The sequence below is a fragment of the Somniosus microcephalus genome, chromosome 22 (assembly GCF_052327205.1).
Source record: "Somniosus microcephalus isolate GS21.2 chromosome 22, FLI_Smic_1.0, whole genome shotgun sequence".
In the NCBI taxonomy this organism is placed as follows: domain Eukaryota; kingdom Metazoa; phylum Chordata; class Chondrichthyes; order Squaliformes; family Somniosidae; genus Somniosus; species Somniosus microcephalus.
Genome location: NC_141008.1, coordinates 32,230,585 through 32,247,420, shown reverse-complemented (window position 1 = coordinate 32,247,420; position 16,836 = coordinate 32,230,585). Strand labels below are relative to the sequence as shown.

The window sequence follows — 16,836 nt, the reverse complement described above, 5'->3', positions numbered from 1 at the left end:
GTGTGCGGTGGGTGTGAATGAATGTGTGCACCAGCGGGTGTGCGGTGGGTGTGAATGAATGTGTGCACCAGCGGGTGTGCGGTGGGTGTGAATGAATGTGTGCACCAGCGGGTGTGCGGTGGGTGTGAATGAATGTGTGCACCAGCGGGTGTGCGGTGGGTGTGAATATGTGTGCACCAGCGGGTGTGCGGTGGGTGTGAATGTATGTGTGCACCAGCGGGTGTGCGGTGGGTGTGAATGAATGTGTGCACCAGCGGGTGTGCGGTGGGTGTGAATGAATGTGTGCACCAGCGGGTGTGCGGTGGGTGTGAATGAATGTGTGCACCAGCGGGTGTGAATGTATGTGTGCACCAGCGGGTGTGCGGTGGGTGTGAATATGTGTGCACCAGCGGGTGTGCGGTGGGTGTGAATGAATGTGTGCACCAGCGGGTGTGCGGTGGGTGTGAATGAATGTGTGCACCAGCGGGTGTGCGGTGGGTGTGAATGAATGTGTGCACCAGCGGGTGTGCGGTGGGTGTGAATATGTGTGCACCAGCGGGTGTGCGGTGGGTGTGAATATGTGTGCACCAGCGGGTGTGCGGTGGGTGTGAATGAATGTGTGCACCAGCGGGTGTGCGGTGGGTGTGAATGAATGTGTGCACCAGCGGGTGTGCGGTGGGTGTGAATGAATGTGTGCACCAGCGGGTGTGCGGTGGGTGTGAATATGTGTGCACCAGCGGGTGTGCGGTGGGTGTGAATATGTGTGCACCAGCGGGTGTGCGGTGGGTGTGAATGAATGTGTGCACCAGCGGGTGTGCGGTGGGTGTGAATGAATGTGTGCACCAGCGGGTGTGCGGTGGGTGTGAATGAATGTGTGCACCAGCGGGTGTGCGGTGGGTGTGAATGAATGTGTGCACCAGCGGGTGTGCGGTGGGTGTGAATGAATGTGTGCACCAGCGGGTGTGCGGTGGGTGTGAATGAATGTGTGCACCAGCGGGTGTGCGGTGGGTGTGAATGAATGTGTGCACCAGCGGGTGTGCGGTGGGTGTGAATGAATGTGTGCACCAGTGGGTGTGCGGTGGGTGTGAATGAATGTGTGCACCAGCGGGTGTGCAGTGGGTGTGAATGAATGTGTGCACCAGCGGGTGTGCGGTGGGTGTGAATGAATGTGTGCACCAGCGGGTGTGCGGTGGGTGTGAATGAATGTGTGCACCAGTGGGTGTGCAGTGGATGTGAATGTATGTGTGCACCAGCAGGTGTGCGGTGGGTGTGAATGTATGTGTGTGTTGGTACTAGTTGGATACTGCGACAGGGCGAGGGGAGAACTGTAGGCTGTTTTTGGATCAATGAGCTCGAATGATCCAAATGGCCTCCCTATTCCATATTTAGCTTGTGACCTTTGATGATATCACAATAAGTACTATTAAGATATACAATAGATTTATATATTTAGAAACTGAGGTGAAGAAAAGGCCAGAGCCACAGTGCAGAATATCCATCTAGGTTGAGAAAGATGAATTAAAACCATGATTAGGTGGCACCACACTTGGGTTTAAGTTCCTAAAGACTGTAGGAGGAAGGAAAGGCTGAGGAAGGTGAAGAGTTACTTGTACTAACAGAGTACAGAAGTGCTGTTTCGAAGCAAGTTCTATGATTTGCTGGCTGGTTATTTTAATAAAATGGCTGTCCCTTGCTGTCGGCCGTGTAAGCAGTGAGGTTTCCCCTTGCATCCTGATCCTGTTCAATAGCTTCGAACAATGACTTGAAGTTTCCAGCCCCAAAGCCCTTCAAAAAGAAAAGGGATGACGTATAAGACACATTGTTAGTCAGAGATGATGTTCACAGATACACTGGCAGCTAAACAGGTTCTGAATGGAGCAGTGTTGCTGATTGAGGGCAGAAGGACTGAATCTGTACCCAGCCTGCAACATGATGGCAACTCCACGGTGCAGCAACAATGAATATATCGTGTTACTGCATTCTGCGTGAGTCACTGATTATTGTCTGGTAAGGTCTGTCCATCAGTTTTGTGGTATTTGCACATTTTTTTTTCATTTGTTCAGTTAAATCAGTTGACAGTCACAGCCAGGTGAAGTGTCCTGCATCGATTTAAGCTGCACCTCTCTTCCCAACAATGGTTTAGTGAGAAAAAGCACCAAAGTATAAAAGCCAGAAGGCCCAGGTTCGCTCCCTGCTCTAGGGTCAGTTTTCAGGTAGAGTGCTGCAGTTGGCCCCATTGTCTATAGAGAGGGAAACATTCAACTGCTGTTCCTGCTCCTGATTGCTATCCAGTGACTATCCAGTGTGTGGGTATGTTGGATGGGGCTGAGCTGATACCCCCACAATTGAAGGCTCTCTCCTCACTGTCTAGTCTCACACCTGAAGCATAGCCACATGGGTGTGGTAATGGAGGAGCTGCTAATGCTCGTGGAAACTTATTCTAGTAACAGTCAACAGCTTCAGGAGAAGAAAATAAACATTTTAGCCTGGCCACAGGGACGTTGACGGTGAGGGCCCGGCCACAGGGCCGGTGATGGTGAGGGCACGGTGACGGTGAGGGCCCGGCCACAGGGACGGTGACGGTGAGGGCACGGTGACGGTGAGGGCCCGGCCACAGGGACGGTGAGGGCCCGGCCACAGGGACGGTGACGGTGAGGGCCCGGCCACAGGGACGGTGACGGTGAGGGCCCGGCCACAGGGACGGTGACACCATCAATACACAGGTATCCACGTGGCATCACTATACAAGGCTCTAAGTTAAAACTCCATGCGTGACTGGAGTCCCACTGTGATTACTAAAAGCCCCCAGCCCCGTGACGGGGCGAAGGGTGAGGCCGGGGATCATTTCAGACTGGAACAATCAAGGACGTTGAGAAAGGTCAGCTTTTGTAGACGTTCCATAGAAGGAACGAGATTGCAAAAGAAACTGATTGTTTAGGAATGGACATGAGGATAATAATGTTTATAAAGGTGACGAATTCATAAAGAACTTTTGCAGCATTAATTTGCATGTTTGCAGACTGGATGCTGATATACAGTAACAAACAATAAGTGGGGGTGGGGGGGTTTAATATGCAGTTGAAGGTGCAAGACACTGGTAATGCACATCTTTACAGGTAAAGAACACTAATGTGCAGTTGCACAGGGCTGGGGCACTGCAACTTGCATGTGCGCAAGTAAGAGGTGCTGTAATGTGCATGTGGGCAAGGGCTGGGGTTGATGCTGTAATCTGCATTCGCACTGGTGGGTGCAGAAGGACTGTACTCACATGGTGATTATATCAGAAGGACTGTACTCACATGGTGATTATGTCTCTGTATGACCTCCAGGAAGAGCGTGGGCCTGTCTTGGACAGGTTTGGTGAAGATCTGCAGCAGGTAGCCATTCTCATCAAAATCCACGAGAATCTTCAGCTCCTGTTACAAACAGCGACACACAATGAGCAGTTTCCATGACGCACACTCTCACCGACGGCCATTAACTGTACTATCGACAAAAGGAAAATGATCCTACTTACTCCGGACACAGTGGGGTAGACTAGCGGCCGCCGCTAGTCCCAGTGGGAGGTCCAGTCCACTTTGAGGGCCCGACCTTATTAGCATTCAGGAGGCACGTTGCGGGTGGAAAACGTGATCCACAGAGCAGCCCGCCAGCTCTGGGCCGCCACAATCTCAGGCGGGTAGCACCGCCAGCCTCCAAACGTCCGTTGTGGTAGTGAGGGCGGAGGGGAGGACTCGGAGCAGTAGTAGTGCCCAGGCTGGTTTGCTAGAGCCAAGGGGAGGAGGATTCCTGCTCTTTCCTGCCCCACAAAGATGACCAGGAACTTACCTGTTGGCTCCGTTTGGGCTGATACGCACACACTCCACCCAGTACTCTCCGAAAATGGCAAACGGGATGCTGCATGTGTCATCAGACCAATTGTAAATGGGCCTACTGCGTGACTCAGACTGGCGTTCAGCCACTCAGTGCTTGGCCTGGGGTAGCTTGCGGTGACCTCAGTGACGGCAGCAGGGTCGAGACTCATCAAAATCAACCCCATTGTCTCCCTGACCTATTGAACGAGGCCACTTTTCCACCTCCCACCTTCCCTCTCAACCACATTTCCCAATAGCCACACGTCTAATCATATTATGGATGAGGAAGGCTATTTGTCCCTGATTAATTCATCGATCCAGAGATTCTAGCCCTCCCTCTCCTGCCTCCCCCTCTCCCATTCTAGCTTCCAATTGTTTCTTTAGTGATTCCAGGGTGCTGGCATGCATTCCTCGATCTGGAAGTTTATTCCACATCTTGATTACTCTTTGCGTAATGAAGAATTTCTTGGTATCTGTCCAAAAATTGCCCTTCTCTAGTTTTAATTGTGTCTCCTGGATCTATTCCCCCAGTTTAATAAAAGTAGTGTTCTGAGTTAACTCTCCTGATACTCTGAACAATCTTGTATACTTCTAGAACATTGCCTCGCAGTCGCCTTCTTTCTCGGTGGAAAAGCCCAAGTTTATCCAGCCTTTCCTTATAAGTTACTTCCCTGGGTCTGGGGATTGGGTTTATGCCTCTTGACGACCAGGACTGCAGAGAAGTATTCACATTACAGTGTGACTGGAGCACTATAAAGTACGATCATTGCCTACTCGGACTTGTATTCTACTGTTTTGGCTCATGATGGTATGTGTCTGTGCATGCAGAAATGCAGTTTAGTTAGAAGGTCTTCCTGCTTCAATGTAAGATACGCTCCAGGGGACATTGATTGCTCGCAGGGATTGGGGCCAGCAAGTTCGGGCATGTAACTGCCAACATGGTGAGATCTCGGGGTTGGGGGGTGGGTGCGGTCTCTTTGGAGGTGCCACGAAGCAGCCAGGCGTTTCGACAGAGATAGTCGATACTGCCAGGACTGTTGGCTCTGACAATGCATAACTTCTTCACCGCTGGACTAAAAAGTAGAGCCTCGAGGCATCAATTCAGCAATGGCATTTGGCCCAGGGAACTTAAAATAAACACGGGTTTATTTTTACTTCTTTATGACCGCAAAGAACACAGAACAATTTGTGCCGTTAAAGCAGAAATCAATAATGGGAAACACTGTGAAAGCTTTTAGGGACAGTGTTCGTCAATGTGTGACGGAAGGTTCGGTGGAAATTAATATCAGACATGCGCTTGCTCAAAAGTTGAATTTGTAGCCCAGCTACCACCAGAAAAAAATTGGACGTATGGCTGGCAACAGTCATCACCAGTGGCACTTTGACCCTGAGGGCAAGGGTCAAAACCACTTCACAGGGCTCGATGGGCCGAAATGGCCTCTATCTGCACTGTGGGGATTCTGTGTGATGGTGTTCCCTGTAGAGGCAGGAGTACTGCATCGTTTATATTACGGGCTTGCTTTCCATAGTCGGCTTGCCTCCACAGGCACTGCTGTAATATGAACACCATCGAGGGCACGTTCTTGTCCAAGTATTCAGTTCCTTTATGTGAAACCTTATACGTGTAATGTTTTGAGCGAGATGCTGTGATGGGAGGTGATTTCCCCATTGCTGAGGCTGCCTGTTTAATTGTTTGGCTCAGCATTGTCTTTAGTCTCTGCAATGTGGGATCTGGAATCTGTCTCTTCAGATGTACCTGTAACTTCTTCAGGTCCTCTTTCACCTTGATTTTCGCAGTCTTTAATTGTTCTTTCAGCTGATCGTAGTAGGAGTCTGGCGTCATCAGGAACTCCATCCCACGGCTTTTCAAATTTATAATCTGGCAACAGATGGGAATGGGAATCAGTGATGTATCAAACCGCAGCTCCCTGCCCTTAAAAATGAGAAGTAGCACCAAAAGGTTGTGAGGATGGGAACAGAATCACACAGCCCGAGGGGGGGAGCACTGGGGCACAGTCACAATATCTCCACCTCTTAACACAATCTGAGGGATGGGCACAGTCTCATATCACAGCTCGAGGGGTGGGAACAGTTATGATATCACTGCGTCCTAATGCAGTCCGAGGCGTGAGCACATGGGCACAGTCACAGTCTCCCCACATCCTAACACAATCTGAGAGACAATCTTGTGCCATGTGACACATCGGTAACTGAAAAATCTCCCCAATGGAATTATGAAGATTTATAACATCTCAATATTTGTCGCCTCCGCCTGTCACTTTCAGAAACCAACAAGGAATCTCTCAAATTACAGTTTAAAGATGCCACTGATTCTTATGTCTCCGTGAAGTTATAACGTAACACCCCATCCCTACTGGGAACACACATCCCAGAATCCCCCCAGGTTCAGTTTCTGCTCTGTGATGAGTCCAACCAAAGCAGGAACACGACAGTTGGCCTCAGCTCCCTGGTCCAGAGTGGTATTAATCAGCCAGGGTCCCTTATCCTCATCACTAACTAATGATCCTTTGGAAAATGCGCTTGTGTGGACTTTGGGTGAGGATGTGATCAGACTCTCAGTCAGATAGCAAACACACTCACTCTCCAGGTTCCCACATGAAAAACAGCCACTGAGACCAGGCACCACAGTGCAAGTGGCACCAGGCACCCCAGTGCAAGTGGCACCAGGCACCCCTGTCTCTGAGGAGTGTCTGTCCTTATTCTAGGTTTAAACTACAACAGCGAGATGGGGGAGGCTCAGAAGAGTCTGTGTTATTCCAGCTGCTGCCAGCAGAGGGCGACGTGTCTGTCTATATTTTTTTAAAGCCTGTAGAAAGTGCCAGAGCGCCACCTGTCGATATAGACAGGAAACTACATACTGAACCACAGAGAGTGATTGGTCTTCGGTGGTAGCGAATCAGAAGCCTGTTTTATACACCGCCTGATTTTCCTCTCCATCGGGCAGAGTGTAAAACAGACGACTGATTCACTACTGCCCGTTTTCAATCCCACCCAAGACGAATATCACCCCCCAATATCTGCAGTGCTGCCGCCTCCTGTAACAGGAAAGGAACATTAAGATATCTCATGTTTCTCCACAATGAAGTCGGGAGTAAAATAAGAAATTGTCAGCATCAGTGAGTGGTCGATCCATAAACCATCCAAATCCCTCAATTAGATGCCAGCCTGTAATTTGGTGGTTAGCAAACAACATGCTTGGTTGCTTTAGGCCTTTCTATGGCTGTTGACCAATGTTATTAGACTCTAGGTAAGGCTAATGGAGGGTGGTGAATGCTGTAAAGCCCCTAATACCTGGTGAGCTTTGTAGGTCTTCATGCTGTTTAATGGCTGGTACTGGAATTGCATCAAGTGGTGGGGAAACTCCAAGGTAGCATTTCAATGGGTGGCCCCTATCTAGCACCAGCAGAACAATGGGCAATACAGAGCGAAACCTATCAGAAGCCACCTTCCTATTGGTTAAGCAACACACACTCTGATACAAAGGCTCTGTGGGTCCATCTCTACAATCAACCAACTATCGGGGAGCATCTCATTAATCACAGTCTGTATTTGATTCCAGCTATACGTGATACAAAGAAGTACAATGATTACATTTGGGCTACATGGGATGAACTGAGGACTAAGGTGGAAATATAACCATGTGACTCACGGACTGAATGATATCAGAGGTGTTGAGAGCGATGTGCTGCACTCCGGGTCCACCATAGTAATCTACGTACTCCTAGAGCGAGAGAAGAATGTAAAATGAGAGAAATCACTCAAACAACCCACCAAAAACTCCCATTTCAAACACTGTGGAGCCATGGTGTGTTTCATTGCCAGGCACTACCACTCTCTGCATAATAGGCACTGCCATTCCTTACCCCACTCTGCATAATAGGCACTGCTGTTCCTTACCCCACTCTGTATATAGGTGGTACTGTGTGGGAAGCTGGTGAGAGTTTTCCTCTGTGCCACTCCATAGCACCATCCCATAGGTCAGCCCTGCAGCATACCTACAAAATGGTGCAGCCAGCTTTCAGGCCATTGCTGACCATTACTGCCCCTGCATGTATGCGAGCACCAAACTGAATTGTGCCCTCGCAGCAGAGCTTGACATCTTCCCCTCTGTTGACCCAGACCTGAGAGGGACAATTCCTGCAGCCATTTCCAGGTAGGTTTCCCAGGGTCTACAGAAATGGGTGGTGGCATCTTGGCAGGTGCAACTAGACAAGTAACGCTAGCTCCTGATCACCTTGACTTGCCTTCCTTCATGCAGCACCATGTGCAAGACCTGGGTGCTACTGAAAAACCTTCCAGTAATAGGGTTACATAGGCATTCGGATCTCATTGCGATGGCTCTGGGGGTCCGCTGATGCAGCCGTTATTGGGAAGAGGAGCCTCCACCAACAGCTTCTGCCAATGAGGTATGATACCCCTCGCTGCAGATGTGGGGGAGTGGGTGCGAGCGGGAGGGCACAGAGCACCTGACCTGTCTGGCATCCTTCTGCCGTCCCCTTTTCCCCTCCGAATAAGTCAGCTCAAAAGATTACTGCTGGCAAACATTCTGGTGCCAATAAAGGGAGCTCGGGGCAAAATAATCGTAACAGCAACTAGCATAAAGACTAATGCCAGTTGGGAAAAACAAACTACAACAAAGGCCTTTAAAATCTATGCCTGCCTAGAGGTCTGCCTGATACCTCTGTCCCATCAGGTTTTCATGGGAATGCTAAAGACTCAGCGTCCAGCACGCCTGTGGGTCAGAAAATGGTGCCCGCCCCTCCCGGCCTCCTTTTACCTATAGTAATGAAGCTCCTGCCTGCTTTGGGAGGGAGCATCAGATGCCCGCTCCAGGCCCAACCGGAAGACGGGGAAGGAATCCGACGGAGCTGTTTTTTCAACTTCTACCGTCCCACTAGCGCCTCAAATCAGAGCGCTATGAAGATGAAAATCGGCCTCTATGATTTTACAACCTAAGTCCAACCTTTCCATTTACTGCTGTGTCTCACACTTGGTGAGACTTTCAATCAATTTTATTTGGCAAATCCAACATCCAATCCCACATCTGGTGGTCATCCCCAGCCTGACCCACCCCAACTTCCAGTCCATCCCTGTCTTTTCTTCCCCCCCACCTTCTCCCTGGCAAAAAGTGGCTCCTCTGAATACACTGAAAGTGCAGGCACTGATGCTCAATAGTGTGCATCAAGGAGAGTTTGCTGACGAGGCAGCGAGTGGTGCTCACACCTGGATCTGGGATTTTTTCTTTCCTGGAGCCGGCTCGTTGATGGGCATCTTGATGGTCTCCTCGTAGTTGGTCACGACAATGGAGCGCAAGGAGCTGTAACTCGTGTGGATCTGTTTGTCATCCACTGACCAGTACCGGTGAAACATCAGACACTTCTGGTACCTGAGGAAAAAGGTCAGAATTCATGTTGCTGAGTCAGTCATTTTGGACCACAAGGTTCGACATTACTACTGCAGGGAACGGCAAAGTCTCTGAGGTTCTCCAAAATACAGCATTTGCAAAGAATAATGTACCTGACCAGTCTTTTTTTTTATTGGTTCATGGGATGTGGGCTTCGCTGGCAAGGCCAGCATTTATTGCCCATTCCTAGTTTCCCTTGAGAAGGTGGTGGTGAGCCACCTTCTTGAACCGCTGCAGTCCGTATGGTGAAGGTACTCCCACAGTGCTGTTAGGGAGTTTCAGGATTTTGACCCAGCGACAATGAAGGATCGGCGATATACTTCCAAGTCAGGATGTGTGACTTGGAGGGGAACTTGGAGGTGGTGGTGTTCCCATGTGCCTGCTGCCCTTGTCCTTCTAGGTGGAAGAGGTCGCGGGTTTGGGAGGTGCTGCCGAAGAAGCCTTGGCGAGTTGCTGCAGTGCATCTTGTAGATGGTACACACTGTAGCCACGGTACGCCTGTGGTGGAGGGAGTGAATGTTTAAGGTGGTGGATGGGGTGCCAATCAAGCGGGCTGCTTTGTCTTGGATGGTGTCGAGCTTCTTGAGTGTTGTTGGAGCTGCACTCATCCAGACAAGTGGAGAGTATTCCATCACATTCCTTACTTGTGCCTTGTAGATGGTGGAAAGACTTTGGGGAGTCAGGAGGTGAGACACTTGCTGCAGAATACCTAGCCTCTGACCTGCTCTTGTAGTCACAGTATTTATGTGGCTGGTCCAGTTAAGTTTCTGGTCAATGGTGTCCCCCAGGATATTGATGGTGGGGGATTCGGCGATGGTAATGCCGTTGAATGCCAAGGGGAGGTGGTTAGACTCTCGCTTGTTGGAGATAGTCATTGCCTGGCACTTGTGTGGCACGAATGTTACCTGCCACTTATCAGCCCAAGCCTGAATGTCGTCCAGGTCTTGCTGCCTGCGTGCATGGGCTGCTTCATTATCTGAGGAGTTGCGAATGGCACTAAACACTGTGCAATCAGCAGCGAACATCCCCACTTCTGACCTTATGATGGAGGGAAGGTCATTGATGAAGCAGCTGAATATGGTTGGGCCTAGGACACTGCCTTGAGGAACTCCTGCAGCGATGTCCTGGGGCTGTGATGATTGACCTCCAACCACCACAACCATCTTCCTTTGTGTTAGATATGACTCCAGCCAGTGGAGCATTTTCCCCGATTCCCATTAACTTCAGTTTTACTAGGGCTCCTTGATGCCACACTCGGTCAAATGCTGCCTTGATGTCAAGGGCAGTCACTCTCAACTCATCTCTGGAATTCAGCTCTTTTATCCATGTTTGGACCAAGGCTGTAATGAGGTCTGGAGCAGAGTGGCCTTGGCGGAACCCAAACTGGGCATCAGTGAACAGGTTATTGGTGAGTAAGTGCTGCTTGACAGCTCTGTCGATGACACCTTCCATCACTTTACTGATGATTGAGAGTAGACTGATGGGGCGGTAATTGGCCGGATTGGATTTGTCCTGCTTTTTGTGAACAGGACATACCTGGGCAGTTTTCCACATTGTCGGATAGATGCCAGTGTTGTAGCTGTACTGGAACAGCTTGGCTAGAGGCGCGGCTAGTTCTGGAGCAAAAGACTTCAGCACGACAGCCGGGATGTTGTTGGGGCCCACAGCCTTTGCTGTATCCAGTGCGCTCAGCCGTTTCTTGATATCACATGGAGTGAATCGAATTGGCTGAAGACTGGCTTCTGTGGTGGAGGCCGGTATGGATCATCCACTCCGCACTTCTGGCTGAAGATGGTTGCAAACGCTTCAGCCTTGCCTTTTGCAGTCGTGCTGGGCTCCACCATCATTGAGGATGGGGATATTCATGGCGCCTCCTCCCATTAGTTGTTTGATGGTCCACCACCATTCACAACTGGATGTGGCAGGACTGCAGAGCTTTGATCTGATCCGTTGATTGTGAGATCGCTTAGCCCTGTCTATAGCATGCTGCTTCCACTTTTTAGCGTACATGTAGTCCTGTGTTGCAGCTTCTCCAGGTTGGCACTGCATTTTTAGGTACACCTGGTGCTGCTCCTGGCATGCTCTTCTACACTCCTTATTGAACCAGGGTTGGTCCCCTGGCTTGATGGTAATGGTAGAGTGAGGGTTATGCCGGGCCATGAGGTTACAGATTGTGGTGGAATACAATTCTGCTGCTGCTGATGGCCCACAGTGCCTCATGGATGCCCAGTTTTGAGCTGCTAGATCTGTTCTGAATCTATCCTATTTAGCACGGTGTTAGTGCCACACAACACGATGGAGGGTGTCCTCAGTGTGAAGACGGGACTTTGTCTCCACAATGACTGTGCAGTGGTCACTGCTACCAATGCTGTCGTGGACAGATAGATTGGTGAGGACGAGGTCAAATAGGTTTTCCCCTCGTGTTGGTTCTCTCACCACCTGACGCAGGCCCAGACTGGCAGCTATATCCTTCAGGACTCAGCCAGCTCGGTCAGTAGTGGTGCGACTGAGCCACTCTTGGTGATGGACATTGAAGTCCCCCAACCAGAGTACATTCTGTGCCCTTGCTACTCTTCACAGGGTCTCCCTCATAGACACAAACTGATGTGTAACAGTGCACTGTCCTCCCTCTGGGTGATGCTCCTGGCTTTTCTATATAGATCCTGCTGTCATGCTATGTGCCTGTGTTGGATTCTCTGAGTGTACAGGATTTTCCACTGATACATATATCCCAGAGCACCACATATATCCCAGAGCACCATGTGGACTCCATGATCCAGACTGCCCACCTTTGCTGCGTGGAATCTGTGACCCAAACCGCCTTGTCCTCACTGGATGGAGTTCATGATTCAGATTGCCCCACTATCACTGCATGCGGGTTCATAACCAAGACAGCCCTGCCTTGCCCTCAGTGCATGGAGTTCATGATCTAGGCTGCACCAATCTCGCTGTGTGGAGTCCACGTCCCAGACTATCACATGCACAATACAAATGGCACATCTTCCTCCAGCAAAATATTGGGAAGACCGAAGCCATCGGCTTTGGCCCTGACACAAACTCTATGCGCTCGCCACCAATTCACTCCTCCTCTTTGGCCACTGTCTCCGATTCAATCAGACTGTTCACAACCTGGTACCTTTCCCCTCCCATTTGCCCCATCATTAGTGCCTGTGCCTTCAGCTGCCCAGGTCCTCAGCTCTGGGATCCCCTCCTAAAACTCTCCACCTCTCCTTTAAAACTATCATTAAAACCAAGCTCCTTGACCAGTCACCGTGCCCCCTCCCCGCCCGCCCCCCCCACCCCCAACCAAACTTTCTTCTATGGCTTGGCATCTGTTTTTCTTATGGCTTTGTGAACCGATTTGGAATTTTTTTTCTACATTAAAGGTGCTATATAAATGCAAATTGCCATCGTTGGTGTTGTTGTCCCAAACCACCCTCCCCATGCTGCGTGGATTCCATGTCTAGACCTCCCCGTGCTGCATAGATTCCATGTCTAGACCTCCCCGTGCTGCGTAGATTCCATGTCTAGACCTCCCCGTGCTGCGTAGATTCCATGTCTAGACCTCCCCGTGCTGCATGGATTCCATGTCTAGACCTCCCCATGCTGTGTGGATTCCATGTCTAGACCTCCCCGTGCTGCGTAGATTCCATGTCTAGACCTCCCCGTGCTGCATGGATTCCATGTCTAGACCTCCCCGTCCTGCGTGGATACCATGTCTAGACCTCCCCGTCCTGCGTGGATTCCATGTCTAGACCTCCCCGTGCTGCGTGGATTCCATGTCTAGACCTCCCCGTGCTGCGTAGATTCCATGTCTAGACCTCCCCGTGCTGCGTAGATTCCATGTCTAGACCTCCCCGTGCTGCGTGGATTCCATGTCTAGACCTCCCCATGCTGTGTGGATTCCATGTCTAGACCTCCCCGTGCTGCGTAGATTCCATGTCTAGACCTCCCCGTGCTGTGTGGATTCCATGTCTAGACCTCCCCGTGCTGCGTAGATTCCATGTCTAGACCTCCCCATGCTGTGTGGATTCCATGTCTAGACCTCCCCGTCCTGCGTAGATTCCATGTCTAGACCTCCCCGTGCTGCGTAGATTCCATGTCTAGACCTCCCCGTGCTGTGTGGATTCCATGTCTAGACCTCCCCGTGCTGTGTAGATTCCATGTCTAGACCTCCCCGTGCTGCGTAGATTCCATGTCTAGACCTCCCCGTGCTGCGTTGATTCCATGTCTAGACCTCCCCGTGCTGCATGGATTCCATGTCTAGACCTCCCCGTGCTGCGTGGATTCCATGTCTAGACCTCCCCGTGCTGCGTAGATTCCATGTCTAGACCTCCCCGTGCTGCGTTGATTCCATGTCTAGACCTCCCCGTGCTGTGTAGATTCCATGTCTAGACCTCCCCGTGCTGCGTAGATTCCATGTCTAGACCTCCCCGTGCTGTGTGGATTCCATGTCTAGACCTCCCCGTGCTGTGTGGATTCCATGTCTAGACCTCCCCGTGCTGCGTAGATTCCATGTCTAGACCTCCCCGTGCTGCGTGGATTCCATGTCTAGACCTCCCCGTGCTGCGTAGATTCCATGTCTAGACCTCCCCGTGCTGCGTGGATTCCATGTCTAGACCTCCCCGTGCTGCGTGGATTCCATGTCTAGACCTCCCCATGCTGTGTGGATTCCATGTCTAGACCTCCCCGTGCTGCGTGGATTCCATGTCTAGACCTCCCCATGCTGTGTGGATTCCATGTCTAGACCTCCCCGTGCTGCGTAGATTCCATGTCTAGACCTCCCCGTGCTGCGTAGATTCCATGTCTAGACCTCCCCGTGCCCACTGTGAAGGCACCACATCCCAGATCACACTCTTTTTGATTATAGAGGATAAAACAGCTGGTGCGTTTTGATTGTATATGAGAGACTGGCACATACCATTCTACCACTGACACCATCTCATCATCCGGCTGGTTTCCCACAATGTGATCAATGAAATTCAGATACCCAGAGGGCCTGGAACAGAGAGACAAATATCAGAGCACTGCCAGCAGCAATCAAGACAACCATCATTTCATAAAGTGCACAGTCTGCAATATATATGAGTACCTCATCCGAGTACATTATACTTAAGTACCTTCCCCGAGTACAGTATACACAGCATAGTGTTGCACCCATCGCTGTGTGTTACAGTATTTCCGAGAGTGGAACTCGAATGAGGCACTGGCTGGGATAATGGTCCTCGACAAAACATTAGTAACTACTGTACACTGCTTAATTTCAGCTGTGGTGTCTTCCTCTGACTTTGACTGACCTTTCACCTTAAAGTCTGCTCCAGCTATATCGCACTGCCTATATAAGGGAGGCTTGCAATCAGCTTGGTTTGGGATGTGAGTAAACAAAAGACATGGATGGGTCGTGCCACTAGCTTCAAGTCTTAACATGCTGCAGCACAGTGTGTTTGGTCACATGTTGGCACCAACTATTGGAAGCCGCACAAACACGGGCTTCAAAAAGCTCAGTAAGGACCAAGTGCTCACCGGAGGAAATGGGAGCCCAGCTCTATAGGTCCTGCTTTGCTGATGCCCCAACCCTTTGGACAGTCCTCTAAAATCTGTCCCAAAGTAAAAGCTTCCAAATGTATTGATCCACTTACAGTTTGGTAAGGAGTGGGTCCCTGGAGAGAGGCTCCTTGTATCCGGGCAGGAAGAGGCCACGGTAAGGACCCAGATACTCCACAAAGGTGTGTGTTGTGTCCCCGTACTGTAAGCAAAAGCAGAGCAACAGATGTTAGAACCAAACTATGCTATCCATGATCTTATTCAGACACGTTGTTGAAAAGCCAGGGCTCACCATGTGGGGACCACAATGGGCGCCATTCGGCCCTTCGAGCCTGCTCCACATTTAATAAGATCATGGCTGATCTTCTACCTCAACTCCACCTTCCTGCACTATCCCCATTATCTTGATTCCCTTAGTATACCAGCACTTATCGATCTCCGTCCTGAATATACTCAATGACTGAGCCTCCACAGCCCTCTGGGGTAGAGAATTCCAAAGATTCACCACCCTCTCAGTGAAGAAATTTCTCCTCATCTCAGTCCTAAATGGCCGACCCCTTATTCTGAGACTGTGACCCCTGGTTCTAGACTCCCCAGCCAGGGGAAACATCCTCCCTGCATCTACCCTGTCAAGCCCTTTAAGAATTTTATATGTTTCAACAAGATCAACTCTCATTCTTCTAAACTCTAGGAAATGTAGGCCCAGTCTACTCAACATCTCCGCATGGGTCAATCTCCTCCTGGAATCAGTCGAGTGAACCTTCGTTGCACATTAATGTAACATTACATTTTCAGATTTTATTAAAATAATCCAGGGTGCCCAGCTGCAGGCCTTGAGCCCTGGCAGAGTCAAAGCAACTCAGTCCTACTTGTGTTTACTTTTCATTTGCCAATTTGCCCTGTTTGAGTTTCGTGGGCCTGGAGCTTTGGAAGGGCTGAATGCTGCTGCCTCATTGGTGGATAAATCAGAACTGTGGTCACTTAGCAACCCCACTGTCTTCTGGGAATGGTTGCTGTCCTGTATTGCAGGCATCACAAAGCTTCACTCCGATCTGGACTAGATTGACCCAGCACAACCATACCAGGCTGGGCTGGATAAACTATCCCCCGTGTCGTACAGTAAACTAGGTGCAGGCAGGCGTCGTGACGTTAAATAGCATTGTTTATGTAATTATTTTTCCTTTTTTCTCCCCGCCTCTCCTGAAATCGGCGAGTGTCACTGGGTTAAGAGTTCGGTGGCTGCCGGCTGCTCAACAGTACCTCGGCCGGAGTGACTGCTCCTCTTCTGACCCAGGCAGTGAGTGTCAGCAGAATATTTGACACTGGAGGGCTTACAGTCGAGTCTGATCCTGTCCTCACCCCACATCTCCACACACTGTCCAGCAGGAATCACTCAACAGTGACCATGAATGGGAACCCGTGCCTGACTTGGATCTCCATCCCTATCCCAGGAACGTTGGATCAGTAAGACACTGGGCTAATGGGAACTCGAGTGCGTGTTTACTGTTGAAACATTATATTTGGAGGGATTGACCAGGAATTTACCACAACACTTACGGTTTTCAAAACGGCATACTTCACTCTGCCGTTGCTGTCCGCCTCAATCCAGGGCTTCTTCACAATGATGGCTCCGTGCTCCTTCGCTTTCTACAAATACAGAGGTAAAACATCATCACCAGCCTCAGTCCTTCCCCACTCAGTCTTATCCAACCAATCTGTGTCAGCAGTAATTCAGATTAAAGAGCTCTAAGTAAATGGGACTATTTGATGATGGGACTGAGTCTGAGTGAATAAATCACCTCAACAACTCTCTCTTCTCTTAGGCAGTCCCTCGCAACCGAGGATGACTTGCTTCCACATTAAAAATGAGTTCTCAGGTGACTGATGAGTCCAATGCGGGACCTACAGTCTCTGCCACAGGTGGGGCAGACGGTGGTTGAAGGGGCGGGTGGGCGTGGTGCTTGGGTTGACGTGCGCTCCTTGCGCTGCTTGCGCGTGGCTTCCGCTTGCTCCTGGCGAAGAGACTCGAGGTGT

The 16,836-nt window shown here is 50.3% G+C and overlaps 1 protein-coding gene across 1 annotated transcript in view; it reads right to left on the bottom strand.

Annotated features, from left to right (window-relative positions):
- Positions 1-1,294: 1,294 nt before the first annotated feature.
- The window catches only part of hpda (4-hydroxyphenylpyruvate dioxygenase a), a 48,915-nt gene continuing 33,373 nt past the window's right edge, over positions 1,295-16,836 (bottom strand). The window contains exons 7-14 of the mRNA XM_085964425.1: positions 16,360-16,449; positions 14,898-15,004; positions 14,180-14,257; positions 9,078-9,240; positions 7,504-7,575; positions 5,590-5,712; positions 3,279-3,395; positions 1,295-1,764 (exon numbers count right to left, since the gene is read on the bottom strand). Coding sequence (XP_085820551.1) covers positions 1,651-1,764; positions 3,279-3,395; positions 5,590-5,712; positions 7,504-7,575; positions 9,078-9,240; positions 14,180-14,257; positions 14,898-15,004; positions 16,360-16,449 — 864 coding nt within the window. The 3' untranslated portion in view covers positions 1,295-1,650. The remainder of the gene's footprint in view (positions 1,765-3,278; positions 3,396-5,589; positions 5,713-7,503; positions 7,576-9,077; positions 9,241-14,179; positions 14,258-14,897; positions 15,005-16,359; positions 16,450-16,836) is intronic.